This window comes from Xyrauchen texanus, chromosome 50 (assembly GCF_025860055.1).
Source record: "Xyrauchen texanus isolate HMW12.3.18 chromosome 50, RBS_HiC_50CHRs, whole genome shotgun sequence".
Classification (NCBI taxonomy): domain Eukaryota; kingdom Metazoa; phylum Chordata; class Actinopteri; order Cypriniformes; family Catostomidae; genus Xyrauchen; species Xyrauchen texanus.
Genome location: NC_068325.1, coordinates 10,447,326 through 10,467,477, shown reverse-complemented (window position 1 = coordinate 10,467,477; position 20,152 = coordinate 10,447,326). Strand labels below are relative to the sequence as shown.

The 20,152-nt window shown below is 40.3% G+C and overlaps 1 protein-coding gene across 1 annotated transcript in view; it reads right to left on the bottom strand.

The window, feature by feature from the left end:
• Positions 1–460: 460 nt before the first annotated feature.
• Positions 461–20,152, bottom strand: part of cfh (complement factor H) — a 148,230-nt gene continuing 128,538 nt past the window's right edge. Inside the window, exons 14-16 of the mRNA XM_052123717.1 lie at positions 3,915–4,094; positions 761–937; positions 461–663 (exon numbers count right to left, since the gene is read on the bottom strand). Coding sequence (XP_051979677.1) covers positions 461–663; positions 761–937; positions 3,915–4,094 — 560 coding nt within the window. The remainder of the gene's footprint in view (positions 664–760; positions 938–3,914; positions 4,095–20,152) is intronic.

The following is a 20,152-nucleotide window of genomic DNA, read 5'->3' as shown; positions in this document are numbered from 1 at the left end:
GAGGAGATGATCCTGGAGTTTCAAACAACAGTCTGAACTGTCCTTTTGGGCCTGGCCCACCCAATCATGAACTTGGCCCACCTTGAGAACTACACCTACACCCACCCCTCCAACTGTTCGGCCCACCCGGTGGGTCGTTTGGCCCACCATACATCTTAGAGCTGGAGCCAGGCCTGTCTCAAATACATCATTCAGCTGAAATATATATATGAACTTGCTCTTATCGATTCAAATGACTTTTATTCAATTTTAAGATGACTGTAAGTGACACATGCAGGGAAAATAATTAGCTAGGGAACAATAATATTGCAAAACAATTTCCATTGTGTGTTTATTACAAGCCACAGTGTATCATCACAAATATTTGCCTTTCAGGTAAAGATCTGCACAGATGTTATAAAGAGCTGAACAGATCTACAAATATAAACACCTTGACTAATGTGGGTGTAAAAATACACATTCAGATGTACTTACAAGTTTTGTCAGATTTGATCTCTCCATTAGAACACGACATGACCAGATATTCAGATCTCCTCCAATCTCCAATATTCCATCCAGACTTGCAATAAAGTCTACGAGTGTCACCATGTTTAACAAAGACCTTATATTGGGGGGGTTGAACATTGTACTTCTCAGTAATGTCAGGTGTAATTTCACAGGGCTCTATGACAGTTAAAGTCAATCTGATTAGACACAAATTGTAAAATAGTTCTTGATGAGAGTGAGATTCAAGAGAATAATTTAGAAACAGACGACTCACCCAGACACTTTGGAGGGGTCTCCCATCTCCCATTCTGACACGTATAATATTGCTGTTGTTTGTCTAGCACATAGTCTCTTTTGCAAATATAATACACCTGTGTAATTACGTCACCATTCTTTCTAACTACAGTAAAGTCTCCATGTTCAAGATGAGGTGGCGGTGGACAGATTTCACCTAAACAAATGAACGTAACAGACATATTTTCATCCATTTTGAGCAGTTTCACAATTTCCACAGAAAATATTTGTTCACTTTGAAATCATCTACATTTTTTGCAGAACATTGTTTATCATTTTAAATCTCATTGATGAGCATCATATATACAGTATATATATATATATATATATATATATATATATATATATATATATATACCAATTAAATGTTTGTACATAACCTCTAATATTTTATGAATACTATTTTCCACATATCATAATAAAAGCAAAGCTGTCAAACCTGAAATACCACAGACAGATTTATGGGCATTACGTTGTGACTAAAAAACAACAATGACAAAAAAAACCATAATAATAATAATTAAAAAAAATAAAATAATAATAATATAATATATATATATATATATATATAAATAACCAACAAAAACTCAGACATTGTCAGACAATGTTGATTACACCTCTGCACACTTTTCTTTCAACCACCTTCTTGAGGTTCATCCTGTGATGCTTTGAAAACAGTATTAAAGGAGTTCCCATGTATACTGTGCACTTGTTTTCTGCTCCAAAAGAAAAATGTTTTTTAGAAATAATAAAAAAAGTGTTAATGTTGTCAAATGTGTTCATGTTTATTTTGGGGATTTCTTTCATAGTTATTCAATATTTAATTAAGAATACTAATGATCAGATTTTCAAGTGTTATTTTTATATTATTACTATGGTCAGGCATTACAATGGTGGAGTTAATAACCACAAATATGAATAAATATGAAACTAATGTGTAAGTTTAAATCTCCCTCTGTTCCGCTCCCACAAATTCACTCAATCAATAGCAGTGTTGGGTAAATTACATTAAAAAAAGTAATCCACTACTGATTACTTCTCTAAAATTGAAATATGATTATTTTACTGATTATTTCATTGGGAAGTAATTAGATTACTAAGTAACTCTATAAAACCAATTAAATCTGCGAAAAAACCCAAATGTGACACTAATAGCTCTTTTAGTACTTTTAATATTGACTTTTACAGCAATATGACAAAGACAGTACCTTGCTTAAAGAGATCCAATGTATCTCAAATATGCAACTTAACTTTCTTTTCTCAAATATGCTGTAGTGTTGTGTTTATACAACTTTACAGCAAGTGGATTATTTCTACCTCTCTGCTTGTGCTCAGATGAATTGATTATCCTTTATCACTTGCGCACTGCATTGCATTGTGTCTGGGTTTATTTTGTGTACAGTGCATAAAGAAATAAAATAACCATTTTTCATGATGCTATTCCATAAATGTTTCCACCTTGTGAGTGATATATCCCTCTTGCTCCGTTTTCAGGTCCGTTCTGCATAATGCGGCAGCTCATTTAAGATTATCGCAGCCCATTCTGCCTGTTTCGCGTCGGTTCTCCCTATGGCCAGACCTCCCCTGATCGGACCCAAATTGCGTCAGCAATTTTATTTTGTACAATTTTAGAGTGAAAAAAAGGAAAGGAGCACCGTGCAAAAGTTTAGACACCTAAAAAGATTTGAGCTCTCAGATGACTTTTACCAAGGTCTCAGACCTTAATTAGCTTGTTAGGGCTATGGCTTGTCACAATCATTGTTTGGAAAGGCCAGGTGATGCGAATTTCAAAGATTTACATATACTCTGAATCCTCAAACCTTGTCCCAACAATCAGCAGCCATGGGCTCCTCTAAGCAGCTGTCTAGCACTCTGAAAATTAAAATAATTGATGCCCACAAAGCAGGAGAAGGCTATAAGATAGCAAAGTGTTTTCAGGTAGCTGTTTCCTCAGTTTGTAATGTAATTAAGAAATGGCAGTTAACAGGAATGGTGGAGTTCAAGTTGAGGCCAAGAAAACATTCAGAGAGAACTCCTCGTAGAATTGCTAGAAAGGCAAATCAAAACCCCTGTTTGACTGCAATAGACCTTAAGGAAGATTTAGCAGAATGGAATAGTGATGCACTGTTCTACTGTGCAGAGACACCTGCCCAAATATGACCTTCATGGAAGAGTCATGAGAAGAAAACCTTTCCTCCGTCCTCACAAGAAATTTCAGTGTCAGAATTTTGCAAATTAACACCTAAACAAGCCTGATGCATTTAGAAACAAGTCCTGCAGACTGATGAAGTTAAAATATAACTTTTTGGCCACAATGAGCAAAGGTATGTTTGGAAAAAAAAGGGAACAGAATTTCATGAAAAGTACACCTCTCCAACTGTTAAGCACGGGGGTGGATCGATCAGGCTTTGGGCTTGTGTTGATTCCAGTGGCACAGGGGAACATTTCACTGGTAGAGGGAAGAATGGATTAAATTAAATACCAGCAAATTCTGGATGCAAACATCTATAAAAAAGCTGAAGATGAAGAGGATTGCTTCAACAGGATATTGATCCTAAACACAACTCAAAATCCACAATGGATGACTTCAAGAGGTGCAAGCTGAAGTTATTTAGCTGGCTACAAATAGCTTTTACAAGCTGGGATACTTTCCAGGGGGTGTTACTAAGTACTGACCATGCAGGGTGACCAAACTTTTGCTTCTGGCACTTTTCCTTTGTTATTTTGAAACTGTAAAAGATGTATAACAAAAAGTAAAATTGCTTAAAATATTAAAGAAATGTGTCATCTTTAACTTTATGCCTTTTGGAAATCAGGCCAACTTTTGCTCGCTTAGCTATTCACAGCAACAGAAATTTTGATCAGGGGTGCCCAAACTTTTGCATGCCACTGTATATGAGGTGATACAGACCTCTCAACATTTCAAGTGAACTGCTGAAGATCATGAAAAGCAGCTAGAAGAATGTTGTGACACAAAGAACACTTAAAGTATATGTACTGTATATATAATGTTTTTAAATGGTAAGAAAACATCATGACATTCTCTAAAATGTTGGGGTTGAATCATCATGGGTCCAACCAATTTTTGTCCATCGTGTAAGCAAATGTGATTGTAAGATTTAAAGGGGACTCACTTGTGCAGACAAAATCTCCATGCCACTCTTTATCTTCACACATCCAAGTACCCTCTGGGATTTTATCATATGGACTATTGCACTTGTATGACACATTTTCAAAGTTGTTGTACTCATTTTTCTCATTTAACAGTGTCACAAACGTCATGTACTTTGTTGGTCTGGAACAATGAGCTTTTTCTAAAGGAACAATACAGAATTGGTTCAATGTAAGTTCAATGAAAGTTAACAGGATTTTTTTCCAGATAGATTGTTTGACTGTACAGTATGTATGACATGCCCAACATTTCCTTTTAAAAGAAAGAAAGAAAGAAAGAAAGAAAGAAAGAAAGAAAGAAAGAAAGAAAGAAAGATAGAAAGAAAGAAGGTGCTTTTCAGTTTTACTCACTAATACATTTCGGGTAAATCCAGGTTTTTACATCACATTTAGCAGTTGTCTCCCTCGACTCAAACCCCTCAACACACTCAAAGCGTACTGTATCTCCATGTGAATATTTTCTTTTGTCTTGGTTTTCATCTACCAGCATGGCATTGTTTACTCTCCGAAGAGGTTTTGAACAGAAAGCTGCCAGTAAGAGGCAACAAAAGAAGAGAGAAATCAGAGAGGAGAACGTTTAGGTTACTATTGTAACCCCGTTCCCTGATGGAGGGAACGAGACATTGTGTCGATTGTAGTGACACCAGGGGCTTCTTTCGAGAGCCTCAATTATGGTAAAAATAAGCAAAATTGTTACTAAATGTGTAACAAGAATGTTTAATAATAAAATAATATAATAATGTCATTTTGTAGAGTCAAATAATGTTTTCTTATGCAGTAAATAATCAATACATTTACATTTTGATTGTATGTTTTCTGTGATCACAGTTGAAATATAAAATTTTGGTGAGAAAGTAAACAAGAGATGAAAACTTAGCACCTCCTCACATTTGTATTGTTCTGTATCTCCTCTTGTTGTGGTTTTAATGCGTTATAATGGCAATGCATTCTGAATGGGTCTTTAAAACATACTGTAGTTACGATCACCAATCAAAACTCACCTTCACATTTTGGTGTTTCTCCCCAATATTCGTTGTGGCAAAAAACTTCCCGATTCCCCCTCATTGTGAATAAGTTTCGACATTTGTATGTTACAGAAGATCCTTCAGGATAAAATTTCTGAGGGTCAGAAATCATGACTGAATTTTCCACTTTTGGAGGAATGTCACAATGCACATCCTCTGGAAAAAGAAATATATTACAAATCAAAACAACAAAAAATTGGACAATAGTAATATATATATACACTCACCTAATGGATTATTAGGAACACCATACTAATACTGTGTTTGACCCCCTTTCGCCTTCAGAACTGCCTTAATTCTACGTGGCATTGATTCAACAAGGTGCTGAAAGCATTCTTTAGAAATGTTGGCCCATATTGATAGGATAGCATCTTGCAGTTGATGGAGATTTGTGGGATGCACATCCAGGGCACGAAGCTCCCGTTCCACCACATCCCAAAGATGCTCTATTGGGTTGAGATCTGGTGACTGTGGGGGCCATTTTAGTACAGTGAACTCATTGTCATGTTCAAGAAACCAATTTGAAATGATTCGAGCTTTGTGACATGGTGCATTATCCTGCTGGAAGTAGCAATCAGAGGATGAGTACATGGTGGCCATAAAGGGATGGACATGGTCAGAAACAATGCTCAGGTAGGCCGTGGCATTTAAACGATGCCCAATTGGCACTAAGGGGCCTAAAGTGTGCCAAGAAAACATCCCCACACCATTACACCACCACCACCAGCCTGCACAGTGGTAACAAGGCATGATGGATCCATGTTCTCATTCTGTTTACGCCAAATTCTGACTCTACCATCTGAATGTCTCAACAGAAATCGAGACTCATCAGACCAGGCAACATTTTTCCAGTCTTCAACTGTCCAATTTTGGTGAGCTCTTGCAAATTGTAGCCTCTTTTTCCTATTTGTAGTGGAGATGAGTGGTACCCAGTGGGGTCTTCTGCTGTTGTAGCCCATCCGCCTCAAGGTTGTGCGTGTTGTGGCTTCACAAATGCTTTGCTGCATACCTCGGTTGTAACGAGTGGTTATTTCAGGCAAAGTTGCTCTTCTATCAGATTGAATCAGTCGGCCCATTCTCCTCTGACCTCTAGCATCAACAAGGCATTTTCGCCCACAGGACTGCCGTGATACTGGATGTTTTTCCCTTTCACACCATTCTTTGTAAACCCTAGAAATGGTTGTGCGTGAAAATCCCAGTAACTGAGCAGATTGTGAAATACTCAGACCGGCCCGTCTGGCACCAACAACCATGCCATGCTCAAAATTGCTTAAATCACCTTTCTTTCCCATTCTGACATTCAGTTTGGAGTTCAGGAGATTGTCTTGACCAGGACCACACCCCTAAATGCATTGAAGCAACTGCCATGTGATTGGTTGATTAGATAATTGCATTAATGAGAAATTGAACAGGTGTTCCTAATAATCCTTTAGGTGAGTGTATATTGCTATTTATGTGTACATGCATTTATGCCACCTTTGTGAAACACTAAATAATGTGTGTAAATATTCAATTTAAAAGCATACATGCTGCTTCAGGTGCAGCTCCTGTGTCGCCTTTGCAGATGGTAATAGATATGTAAGTATATAGATTACTTTTCCGGCCCACTGTGTTTGTGTCTTCATTGTTACTCATAGTCATGTAATAAGAGTTCAAGAGGCTCACCCTCACAGGTTGCTGTCTCCCATTTACCCATGACACATTTAATCGAGCTATGTGTTGATTTAAAGCCTGGATCGCATTCAAATTCTGCAGATTCTCCATTAAGAAAGGTTCCTTTTGTTTGCTTCATTTTTCCATGTACAACACTTGGGAAAGCACCACATTCTTCCTCCCCTGAAAAAAGCAATGACAAGTTATTAAACTAGTAAACTAGTCTTTTGTCTTACACCTGAGACAGACTTAAATAAAACACACTCACTGATACACTGTGGCTCATTAGACTCATTGCATGTCACTGATTCCCACCAGTTGCCACTGAATGGTTTATAACCTCTATCACATGAGTAGTAGATTTTTCCCTCATTTATGGCTGTGTATGTGAACCCGTTTTTCAAGGATGGAAAATTGCAAGATACTTCCTTTGCTGTGGTGAAAAAACATAAAAATCTGTATTAACAAAGTAATTTAAACTTTTAAATTACTTTGTTAAATACTTCCCATTGAGTTATCAATGGGAAGTATATTAAATATAATTTTTTGATTGGATAATGGCATTAAATGTACTTGTCAACAAACTGTAACTTGCCAGTGCAGTGCTGTATGCCTGTCCATTGGCCCTGTGAAGTACAGGTGATTTCTACACGCTTCTCTGGTTCAAATCCAGAGTTACATTTATATCCTATTCTTGAATTGACTTCGTAGTTTTGTCTCTGACCTCCCTCAATCTTTGCATTTGGGATTTTTGGTGCTTCACACTTAAATGCTGGAAAACATCCATCATACTAATTAATCACAGAATTCATGTAAATTATGTATCAGGACCACAGATTGTTACGCTTTATAGAAGAACATACCAGCACACAGTGGATCTGGTTTCCAGCCGTCTCGTGTACATTTGGCCTTCTGTGCCATTTTATTATATCCAGAATTACAATAGTAAAATATTTCTGCATCCAATTTTGAGTCTCTAAAGTAATATTGTGGATCATAAACGCGCCTGTCACGTGGAACTTCACATCTAATATCTGAAACAAGATTCACATATTTTAAGATACACACATTTAATAATATACAATGAATTCAGCACCAAGTCAAGAAGTGATTCTCTGCAAGCTTACCCACACAAGTAGGCTCATCATCCCATTTCCCATTATCTCGGCATGTAAATGATTTTGTGGTTTCTTTTATGCCAAATATCCAGTATTTTTCAGAGCAAGTAATTTTTACTTTTTCTCCAGCTCTGAAAATTGTTTTTCCCTCTGGTTCAGTACTTTCTATTCCATAACTGGTTGTCTTAATCTGACAAGTTACTTCTGTTCAAAACAAAATGAACCAATACTAGGTTAAGAAGAGGTCAAGCATTGAAAATAATAACAGAATGGAATGTCTTTATGTCTGTCTTTTAGGGACAAAATAATTTGGACTTAAAACATTAGCTAATAAATCATAATTCAAATACATTTTTTAAATGCCAAAACTATTCCTGGTAAATAATCCTAGAATGTAATTTGAATTAAGTGAAAACTAGGAATATTTATACATTTAATTCTAAATAAGCAACTGAAATACAGATTATTTACAATTAGAGTGCAAACAAAGAATGAAGACACACTTATATAATGTGATTTTTAAAGAAAAATAAAACAGTTCTGCATTAAAATGTATAGCATCTAAAAGGTTTTATAAAGTATTATTTATATATCAGAGTCCACTGTGTTAAGAATTTTCCCAGTTGATATAGTAAATTGTTTAGTTTTATAACATAAGTATTTTAATGTTAATATGGCATCTTTGTAGCACTCTTCCACCAGCTCGACAGCAGCTTCATGTGGCATTTTAGATGCTGTGAATTTTATCTCTTCATGAAACGTAAAGTTCGTCAAACACCAAAGTCGTCCTTTGAAAAAAGGATTATTCTTGTTCATGATTAATGTACAAATTTAACAAATTTATTGTTTATTGTTCATAAATTTGTGTCATCTATTACTGATTACCCATACGCTGTGTCTAAAGTGGGTAGGACAACGAGATATGTCGCCCCAGAGAATACGGTTTAAAATACTCAGCAATGTGAATAAGCTACAATTAATAATTTCTTGTGTAGTAACATAGTGCATCATTTTGTTTCAGTTTTTGTGTGAAAGATGTTTATATGTCAGATAAATGTTTAACTGCAGCGTTGGAAGATCCCCATGTCTTTAAACACAAACGAAGACCACTGTAACATTGGGAAGAAGTCATGAGAGCTGGATCTAGGTGCAGAAACACAGGCCAGACAACAGTGAATCATGACAACCACAAATTGTTGCACATAATTCCATTGTGTAACACGTGTCACCTTAGTGTTAAGGTACACTGGATCAGTATCTAGGTTCAGAGGAGCAGTAATGAAACTTGGGAAAAGAATAAAAAGCACACACAAACCATCAAATTCTTGAACTGCTGGCTTGTATTAACAAAAGTGAGAAACATTAAATGTCATATTAAACATTGAACTGATACGCCTGGCAAGATAGAGACGTGGAAGTACTCGTCCTTCAGGTATAACGTTACGAACCAATCTTGATGCCGGACGCAAGTTTGAATGTGTCTTTGCTTGAGGATTTTGAATGGAAGTTTGTGCAAGGCTCAGTTGTAAACTCGCAAGTCCAAGATCGGTTGTAAGCCGCTGCCTTTCTTGGTAATGATGTAGTAAGGGCTGTATAAACCCTTCTTCATCTCGGCTGGAGGGACAGGCTCTATCGCGTCTTTGAGTAAAAGGGTTGCGATCTCCGCACGTAGGGTGTTGGCATCTTTGCCGTGCACCTAGGTAAAGCGGACACTGGCGAAAGTGGGCGGGGGCCTGGCGAACTGAATCGCGTAGCCGAGTCGGATGGTCCTGGCCAGTCAGTGCGACGGGTTGGGAAGTGAGAGCCGCGTGTCCAAGCTCCATGCGAGGGGCACTAAGGGGATGATTATTTTTGACATACCTGGCTAGGCTTCGCTGCGGGGCAGAGTAGGCAGTGTGGCGTCGGGATGCCTAAAAGCGTCCCGAGGCTTTGGTGCTGAGAGAAGACTCGAAGCACTTATCTTGCTCCGCACACCCGGTAGGGGGCGTGTTCGTGTAGGTGTTCACTAGAGTCGTCATTACCGGCCAGCCAGGGTGCAGAAGTTGTGGGTTCGGAGGCACATGGTCTGCGTCCAGGGTGCCGGGACTGCTGGAGTGTGGCAATGGGTTGCCATAAGAGCGGCATTTGCGTGCCAGATAACCCAGGAAATGAAGGAGGTGTGGCAAAGGAAATAATTTCAAACAAGTATTCTCCTCCCGACCCTCCACCGGGGGACGGAGTGGTCTGCTTATCATCTCCGGAGCAAATGTCTGTCGTCCATCTCAGGAATGCTTGGGAGCCTTCCGTGTCCTCGAGGACGTTTGGGAGATTGGGGTTATGTGCTTCCTGTGGGGCACGTGGCGCAGGGGCTGAGAGCTGGGCCCAGTTTGAGGCGGAGCTGCCTGGCATTTGGAAGCTGCAGGGGGAGCAGACGGTGCACGGACCGCGCTGGAATGCCGGCGGGGCATGATGTGGGAAATGGCCTCCTGTTTCTTCACCGCCGAGAACTGCTGGGCGAAGTCATTGACAGTGTCGCCGAATAGACCGAGCTGGGAGACGGGGGCATTGAGAAAGCGGGCTTTGTCTACCCCACGCATCTCGACCAGGTTCAGCCATAGGTAATGTTCCTGGACCACGAGGGTGGCCATCGCCTGCCCTAGTGTCCACGCTGTGACCTTCATGGCCCGGAGGGTGAGGTCGGTCGCAGAGCGCAGTTCATGCAACATGTCGGGGTCAGGACTACCCAAGTGCAAATCTTTGAGTCTTGGCCTGGTGAACCTGCAGGAGGGCTATGGGATGCAGGGTGAAGGCTGCCTGTCCGGTGGCGCTGTAGGCTTTGGCGATCAGTGACAACGTCATCCTACAGGCCTTGGAGGGGAGCACCGGGCAATCCAGCCAGGAGGCAGCATTCTCGTGACACAGGTGGTTCGCAACCACTCTGTCCACCTGGGGGACCTCCGAGTACCCGTGGGCCGCCCCGCCGTCAAGGGTAGTGTGAGCAGATGAGCGAGGAGGTCGGTTGCAGGCAGTGAAAGGTGTCCTCCACGACCTCGTCAGCTCATGATGGCTGTGAGCGGTGCCCGGACCCAAGGAACCAATCGTCTAGCCGTGAAGGCTGCGGGGAGGGTGGAGGGTTCCAGTCCAATACCACGCTGACGGCAACCCGTGCAAGCATGTTGGCCATCTGAACGTCAACCCGAAGGTGGCAGTCCATTCTAGTCTTCCGCGTCAGACACCGGAACGCTCGCCGATGCAGCGGCAAATTCCATCATCCATCTTGGGTACCAATATTAAGTCTCATATGTCCAGATCAAAATATGCAATATAAGATGAATGATAAACAAATAATGGTCAAAATATGTTCTCAACTGTCAATTAAATATTATATATCATCTCAAAGCTGAAGATTGTAGCTATTTAATGACAACTAGTTTGAACATCTAGTCCTCTAGTCTTCTAGTCAATGGCCAAGATTTTTACGAAAATGTGGGGAAGTTGTGTGGAATCATAAAAGACTGAATGCTTATAAGACCTTATTCACAGCAGTCCCATCTTTGATTTTTGACATAAATGAAAACAAAATTGTGAGGGATAGACCTGTCGCTTCTTTAATCATATTCATTGTATAAAGCTATCAAAAAGCTCCTTGATCAAATACAATTTTCCACAACTCATGTTGTCAAGAGTTTTATACTGACATTTACTGAACATTTTTTTCATTGTTTCATCAGTGAAATGATCCCAAAACACTTTAAACAACCGCACAACCAGGGTTTGAAATGAGCACCTGCCAACCTGTCAAATGTGGGTAAAAATCGGCAGTGGGGGTTACTCTGTCACTCTTACCAGCCACTTTGGCGGTTTACCTTTTCAGGGTTTTTCCTGCATTGACAATTCTATTAATGTCGGGTGACTCTGAGCTGCTGGTGATGTGAATTTAATTGTATTCTTGCCTCTTATAACTTATAATCTGTGACAGTAAAACTTATATGACCCATTTGAATTCTACAGAGAACATTCAAGTATAAATCTCTGTATGGAGGAAATCAAACCCCTCAAACTGCTAGACATCCTCTTTATTATAAACAACACATTAATTATAAATACATTTATTAACATTTTGTAAATAGTTAAGGTGTGCCATTATACTCTCAAAAACATTAAGAAACAAAATTGACTTGTAAATGATGCCAATTTAATCCAGTTGCCTCTGAGAGACAAATATTCTATTTCCAAGCACAACATAAAAAACAATTAAATATTGTGAGTAAAATACACAACATAGTTTTACAGCAGTAAAAATAAAATGTCCGTAGTTTTACCTACTCTGTACAACTATGAAAATGTTGCCTTAAATAACAGAAACCCCTTTTCTGCCTTAAAAACACTTAAACGTGCATTCTGAAATGTTTTTATTTTGTGTGTGTGTGTGTGTGTGTATGTATGTCATCTTGGAGTTACACTTAGTGGTGTGGATGCAGCATCATTCAAATGCATTACTGATGCCATTGCAGAAATTCTTCACAGTCAGTCATGGTTATAATCATAATCCATGAGTGAAAGTGCTTAATATCTGTGCTGCTACTGAGATTAAGCGAATAGTATTTGCGTGGTCATGTGATTCAAACATGGCAGACTCAATCAGGGGAACCTCTCCATATAAAATAAAAGCTTTTATAAGGTTAATGATATGAGTCTTTCTGGCAGTTCATTTTCACTATTTCATTATTATTGTAGGGATTTTTCTTTAATCATTCTATGTTTTCATATTTAATGTCCTTTTGAAGACATTCTTAAAAGCACAAACAATGCATGCATGAAGAAAAGTAAAATGTGTATATCAATGAAATATAATATAAATGACATTTAAATAAATAACTAAATAAAAAAAGTAAAGAAGATGAGCAGTAAACTTACCTTGAGATTGTACAATTGTAAAGGATAAAACCAAAAAGGCAAAGCCGAGGAGTTTTATAGTAACTTTCATTATTGAACGTTTGAGCTCACTTCATAAATGACTGTAACTTTTTTAATCTTTGTCTCTGAAACTTTATTCTGCTTGGGGATCAACAAGTTAATCATTTACCAAAGTCAGAAAGATGACTCACTTACAGCAGAACCTCTCTGTACAAAGATAACATTTACATTTACATTTATGCATTTGGCAGACGCTTTTATCCAAAGCGACTTACAGTGCACTTATTACAGGGACAATCCCCCCAGAGCAACCTGGAGTTAAGTGCCTTGCTGACACAATGGTGGTGGCTGTGGGGATCGAACCAGCGACCTTCTGATTAACAGTTATGTGCTTTAGCCCTCTACGCCACCACCACTCCATAGATAACAGTTCCTTTAGAAAAACAAATCATACCCAAAGCTGCAATTCACATGTTATTGGGACAAACTAAGAGATAGCTCCTTTAAAGAGAAGTACAGTTTCTTGAGTCACACATTTTAACAGTAAAATACTGTAAACATTTTTCAGAAATAAAATGTTAATTGATTAACAAATATTAACTGTAAAATATACAGTAAAATGTTTTAATATATTTTAAAAGACAATACAGTAGTTCCCCGTCTGTCGCTCTCTCGACGTTGTGTCGGAGAAGCAACACTAGGGGTCTCTCTTGAGCGCCGAATATGCCTCTGATCTATGAAAAAAGGCCAATGAGAAGTTGGCAGACAGTATTTGCAATACCCGCCCCGGACATACGGGTATAAAGGCGAGGAAATACTATGAGTTCATTCAGAAATTTTCTTCGGAGCAGATGGTCATGCAGTGAAGTTTGCCCCTGGGCGCTTCAACAGCGCAGTTAAAAGTGTTATTTTCTCTAAAAGAGCAAATACACAGCTGGCGTTGAACGTCCTTTTCAGGACGCGTCTTTTTAAAGACGTGTTTCCGCCTCTGTGTAGTTTCTGGATGCGGTTGATTTCTCCCCCCCTCTGACGGTCATATAAGCTGCCTTGCGTGCCTGGGCTGCGATTACATGCAGGCAGCGTTTTATGAATGGTCTATGTTCTCAGTGTGAGAACATAGACATGACAGCATTGCGGTCACGGCTTTCTTTTGTCATGAGAGAAAGCCACTTCAGCCGCCTCCGCGTCTCGACTCTTTCCTACGGGATTGAGGCAGGTGCCGCAGGCGATGACGGGCTCTGTTCGCCGGGTAAACCCCTCGAACCACCCGCCTCCCCGCACGCTTGCTGGCTTCCGTCCGAGCTCGGGATGAGCGATTTCTCTCAATGGTTTATGTTCTCAGTGCGAGAACATAGCCGTGGCAGCATTGCGGTCTTAGCTTTCTTTTGTAATGAGAGAGAGCCACTTCAGCCGTCCCCCGCGTCTTGCCTCCTTCCTACGGGATTGAGGCAGGTGCCGCGGGCAATGGAGGCGATTTGGGGATAATGACGGGCTGCGTTCGCTGGGTAAATCCTCCGAACCACCCGCCTCCCCGCACGCTTGCTTGCTTCCGTCCGAGATCGGGATGAGTGCGGCCCGCTTGCGGCCGGCCTGCCGGTCCCTTGAGCTCCAGGAATTAGATGACAACATCGCCATGGCCAACCCCGTGGTCCAGAACGCAATCTATGGACTGGACCTGGTCGAAATACAGGCTCCTTCTCGAACACCCCCATCTCCCAGCTACGTCCATTCGGCGGCACCGTTGACGACTCCGCCCAGCAGTCCTCAGCAGTGAAGAAGCAGACGGAGGCCATTTCACAAACCTGCCACCATGGGCCATGCCCCGTCTGCTCACGAGGGCATCCTCCTGCGGCTTAAAAAAAAATAAAATGTGCTGCTCCGCCTCAACCAAGAGTGGGCCCAGATCTCAGCAACAGAGTCGAGCACCCCGCAGGAAGCGCACGCCCCCCCCCATCTCACGGACCCCTTCGAGGACCCGGAAGGCTCCCAAGCGCTCCAGAGACGGACGACCCAGAGATCGAGACGTTTGCTCCGGAGTTGGTAAACAGACCACTCCGTCCCCCAGTGGAGGGCCAGGTATTTTTGGCACGTTTTTCACTAATAGAGCAATTTCCTCTTTCTGGGTCACCTGGCCCGCAAATGCCGTTCTCACAGCACTCTGCCGCCACACCTCAACAGTCCCGGCACACTGGACGCAGACCCTCCGCCCTCAGCCCCATGACTGTTCCCCGGCCGGCCGGTTATGAAGAGTCCAGAGGACGCCGCTATAGGACCTCCTCCTCAGTCACTAACCCGCCCACTGCTGGGTGTGCGGAGCAAGGTAAGTGCTTCGAGTCTTTTCTCAGCACTAGAGCCTCCCGACACCGTACTACCTGCTCCGCCCCGCTGCTCCGCTGGGTACGTCAAATGTAATCGTCCCCTGGGATGCGTGTCTTTCACTTCCCAATCCGTAATGCTGGCTGGCCAGGACCATCTGACTCGATTACGCAATTCAGTTTGCCAGGCCTCCGCCCCCTTCGTGGGCGTCCGCTTTAACGCAGTACACGGCAAATACGCCAAATCCCTGCGTGTGGAAATCGCCTCTTACTCAAAGACGCCGATAGAGCCTGTCCCTCCAACTGAGATTAAGAAGGGTCCCTACAGCCCTTACTTCATCGTACCCAAGGAAGCCGGCGGCTTACGACCGATCTTGGACCTGTGAGTTTTTCAACTGGCTCGCTTAAACTCCCGTTCAAAATGCTCACGCAAAAACACATTTAAACTTGCGCTCATCATCTAGATTGGTTCGCAGCGGTAGACCTGAAGGACGCTGTACTTCCACGCCTCAATTCTGCCTCGACACCAACCCTTCCCACGGTTCGCGTTCGATGGCCAGGTGTATCAGTACGAAGTCCTCCCTTCGGCATGTCTCTGTCCTCTGCGTCTTCACGAAAATCGCAGAGGCAGCCCTTGCCCTGCTCCGGCATTCGCGATACTCAATTGGCTCATTCTGGCCCACTCCTGAGAGTTACTATGCACTCACAGAGACCAGGTGCTCAGGCACCTCAGCCGTTTGGGGCTTCAGGTCAACTGGGAAAAGAGCAAGCTCGCCCCGGTTCAGAGCATCTCTTTTCTCGGCATGGAGTTATACTCAGTCTCAATTTCAGCCCGCATCACCAACGAGCGCGTGCAGTCAGGCCAGGCACGGCGGTCCCTTTAAAACCTTTCCAAGCTCCTGGGGCATATGATATCCTCTGCGGTGGTCGCGCAGCTGGGGTTGATACATATGAGACCGCTTCAGCACTGGCCTCAGACTCGAGTCACGAGACAAGCATGGCGGCACGCACCGTGTGATCATCACCCCCGCCTGCCGCCGGAGGCAGGAGAGTACATGTAAATTATTGTTAAAATTACAGTAAAAAAACGTAATCGGGCGGTCCCACAATTCCCTGCGTGACCCATTACATTTCATTATATTATGTTTCATCATATTTTTTATATCAGTTATGTACACTGGGGTGTGCTGTGTTATATTTGATGTTATTTAGTTAATGTTTACTGCATTATTTAAATCTCACATGTGTTACATGATGGTGTTTAGTGTTTGTGTGAGTGATACTGAGATACTGAGCACAAACTCTATACGTTTATTGGTCATTGCTCCTGGAAGAGCCACTACTGATGAACTTTATGTCATCATTTGACCTTCTGTAATTACTATGGTGATTAACAAATACCTTAGAAAGTAAACAACATATTTTTACAGTTTCAAAGGGTATGTTTATGATTTTTTGATACAGTGCCAATGTGTAAATTACAACCATTTTAAATTGTAAAATATACAGGTTGTTCTGTAAAGTGGTTTACATTTAAACTGTATTTTTTACATAATTATTCTGGCAACCACAGCTGCCAAATTTATTTTGTAAAAACAACAAGATTTTCTTTACAACCTAAAAACAGCAAGCAGCAAAGGGCAGTTTCCAAAATGTTTTCTGTCTTCTGCAGCTTTCTCTTGTTAGATCTTTTGCACTGCCTCATGTAGGCCATGATTTTTTAAAATTATTTATTAAATTAATCTGATCGATGGGCCATTGTTGCAAAGAAACAGACAGAAAGAGACATAAGGAGGAAATTGTATAATATTTTCAAGCTTTCAAACATTGCAACAGTACTGCCATTGCAAAATGTGTTTGTCACTGCCATTGCAAAATATGTCTTTTAGAATTGAGCTGATAAACACAGAAATAGTTTTGTAACTGTGGTTACTTAAACATTTGAGTGTGCTAAACTTATGTAACATAAATGCAAAATGTATGTGAAAAAATCAGATTCCATGCTTTCAAACAATATTACATATGACTATTTATTTATCTATCCATAGACTTTTACGTTTTATGTGTAAACCTACAAAAAAACAGACCCGTTAAGGGGTTACAAAAATAAATAAAACTTGTATCCGTGTCCTAAATGAACCTCATTATCTCACACTAAATAAATGTTTTTAACCAGAAAAGCAGAATGCAGTTTACTGGATCTTACAGTTGGCGTTTGGTAAACACTAAAATGTTAAACTTCAGGTCTTTGACTTCATTTGTAAATGTTTGTAAATTAAATTAACTTTTACAGCAAACATAGCTTATTTTCATTGCTACTCATTGGTAATCACTTATTTTATGGAGCAACTGCACCACCAAGTGTTCCACATGACAAGTCCAGTGATGGTGTTTTAATCAGATGACATGAAACAGTCCAGAGGTTTGTTCTGAACATTTTAATATTATTTGTATTTTTATTTTAGAAAGGAGTACTCAAGTAAGCATTCACAAAACAAAATGTAGAAATATTCAGATGACAGCTATTTTATGTTTACTTTATGCACAGGACAATATTAGCACTATCTACCAGTCAGAAATAATCTGGTTTGTTGACTGGTGTGATAACATTAAGTTAATAATGAACACAAAGAAAACTGAGGAGATTGTCTTTGATCCAAAATGTATAGGTGACCATTGTCAAGTGGTTATACATGACCAGCACATTATTCAAACACAGACTTATATGTAATTGGGCGTTTATATAGCTAGTTCATTTACTTGGGATACACACATTGAATTGGTTTGCACCCGTCTGCACCAGAGATTGTATTTTATTATGCAGACTATACAACTCAAATCTAAATGGGTGCACCTGGTAATGACAGCAATGAAAATTGTTGGGCAGGAAGAACATCTTAATCTTCAGGGTTTATATGAGCAATGCATTCTTAATCAGGTGTAGAAGATCTTATGTGATCAAATTCATTTTTTGTATTCACAGTATGAATTGCTTCCCTCCTGGAGAAGATTTAGAGTTCCATTTAGCAAATTAAACACATATAAGAATTCCTTTGCACCTGTATCTGTGCTAATGTTCAATAGTTTAGCTTGTTGATATGTTAATATTTGTATTATATTATATGTAGTATTTGTGTGTCTATGTGGTAATGTTTGATGCTTTTGTGACGTGTTTTTTTCTTATTCTGTCAATGCAGCAACATGAAGTCCAAAACAAATTTCTCTTCGAGGGACAATAAAGTATACTTTAACTTTAATATGAACATCAATCAACAACAATTGATGATATGAAGATTCAGAAGATTCAGTTGACATTTTGCTTGGTTTATAAAAACAACTACATTTTAGGTCTGAATTTTTTAACTCCCCTTTAAATGTATAGCCCAAACTATCCCAGATTACATTTACATGGAAAAACCATAATGTATAAAGTTGTTTTAAAAAAAATATATATATAATAATATTCCCTTCGGCAATGTTTCTCATAAGGCAGTGGTCCTCATCCTGGAATACACCAGTATGACACATTTTGGATGCCTCTCTTATCTGACACACCCAGTTCAGGGCTGCATCCGAAAGCTTTAGGAGTGGTCAATGACTCTGAAAAGGGGGTACAATCAGGACCTTTTGTCCTGGGCCAGGGCTTGAGGGGGACCCAAGTAGAGGGGGTGTCCATAGAAAGGCTATTCCATATTGTATAGAGCATCTAAACACTTGATATGGTGAGCAAACTCAAAATCTATGTGGGTGGCGCACATTGATCTGATAACTTTTGTTTTAGCACAGCGGTTGATTGACAGGTGAGAGGTGACACTACACTACTGCTGGGATGCATACAGGACGGATAGTGTTCACACCTAAAAAGCAACATGGTCACATCCATATGTGTTTTTTGTAATCCTATCACAAAAAGATCACAAAACACATTTAGACCTATATTTAGTGCTGAGCACATGTATTTTTCTTATGTCTTCCATCACCCATACAAGAAAGTGCATTTTGTTTACCACAGCTGTTTGTAACTTGGCTGTATGGGTAGTACTGTTAAGCCTGGAGACCTACTCTCTATTTCATAGAATACATCTTTTCCTGACTTCTCCATGGATTCCGCCATTACAGCCAGAGTCTTCCTCTTGGATGCTCTACCCTTCTGCTTACTGGTGATGGTGAGCAGCAGAGGCTGTTAGAGGGTGTTATATCAACTACATGTGGCTTAAAAACTACTAGAAAATGAATGTTTTTCAGTAGCTGATAATGCCCGAAACGTTTCAAACCGAACCAGATGCAGTGGTGGACAGTAACAAAGTAAATGTAATTCGTTACTGTACTTAAGTAGCTTTTTTGCATATCTGTACTTTACTGAAGTATTTAAATTTGGGGAGACTTTTACTTTAACTCCACTACATTTCAAAATCAAATATCTTACTTTTTACTCTACTACATTTTCAAAATCAGTCGTTCCTTTTTATTTATGAGTGGATAAATACGTAACTGGTCAAATGAGCCACCAATCACAGTACAGCACGCGCGCTTTGTTTTGAACTTGCCTTGGCGGCATCTACTAAGCCGAACCAGGGTGCGTTTCCCAAAAGCATCGTTAGCACACTATGGTCGCAAGTTCCGTCGTTATCATCATAGTTCAACGAGTCGGTGTTTCCCGAAACCATCGTTCCAACGAACATTCGCAAACAGCATCGCAGAGTTGTGTGGTTGGAACGACAGCTCTCGACCTGTGGTTAGAAGCAGAGTTTCTTGTTATTATAACATGTGTGCTTAATAAATTATTATCTTGAGCCAAATAAGCAAGATGACATTCAGTACAATCAGTATCTTTTATTTAGAAGACATACAAATGTCCTTTATGTCTTTTAGTTTGTCAATAGATTTAAAGCACCGTATTTGAAGAGAGCGCATGTGTGAACGTGCTCTAGTGTGTAAGAACGAGCCTATGATTGAATCTGGAAATAAAGCAAATAACTGAGAAAAATATGAGAGAGTCCTCAGATGACATGTCCGTAATTTATAGCAAAACATCTAGCATTAATTCGATCGCAAACAGATTCATTAAAAGTAGTTTTACTCCACCACATGTGACATCATTAACCAACGTGGCTGAACAACCAATTTGCGACAATACAGTTTCGGGAAGCAGTCGTGACTAGCAAGTTGATTTCTTCAACAGTGCAACATACTA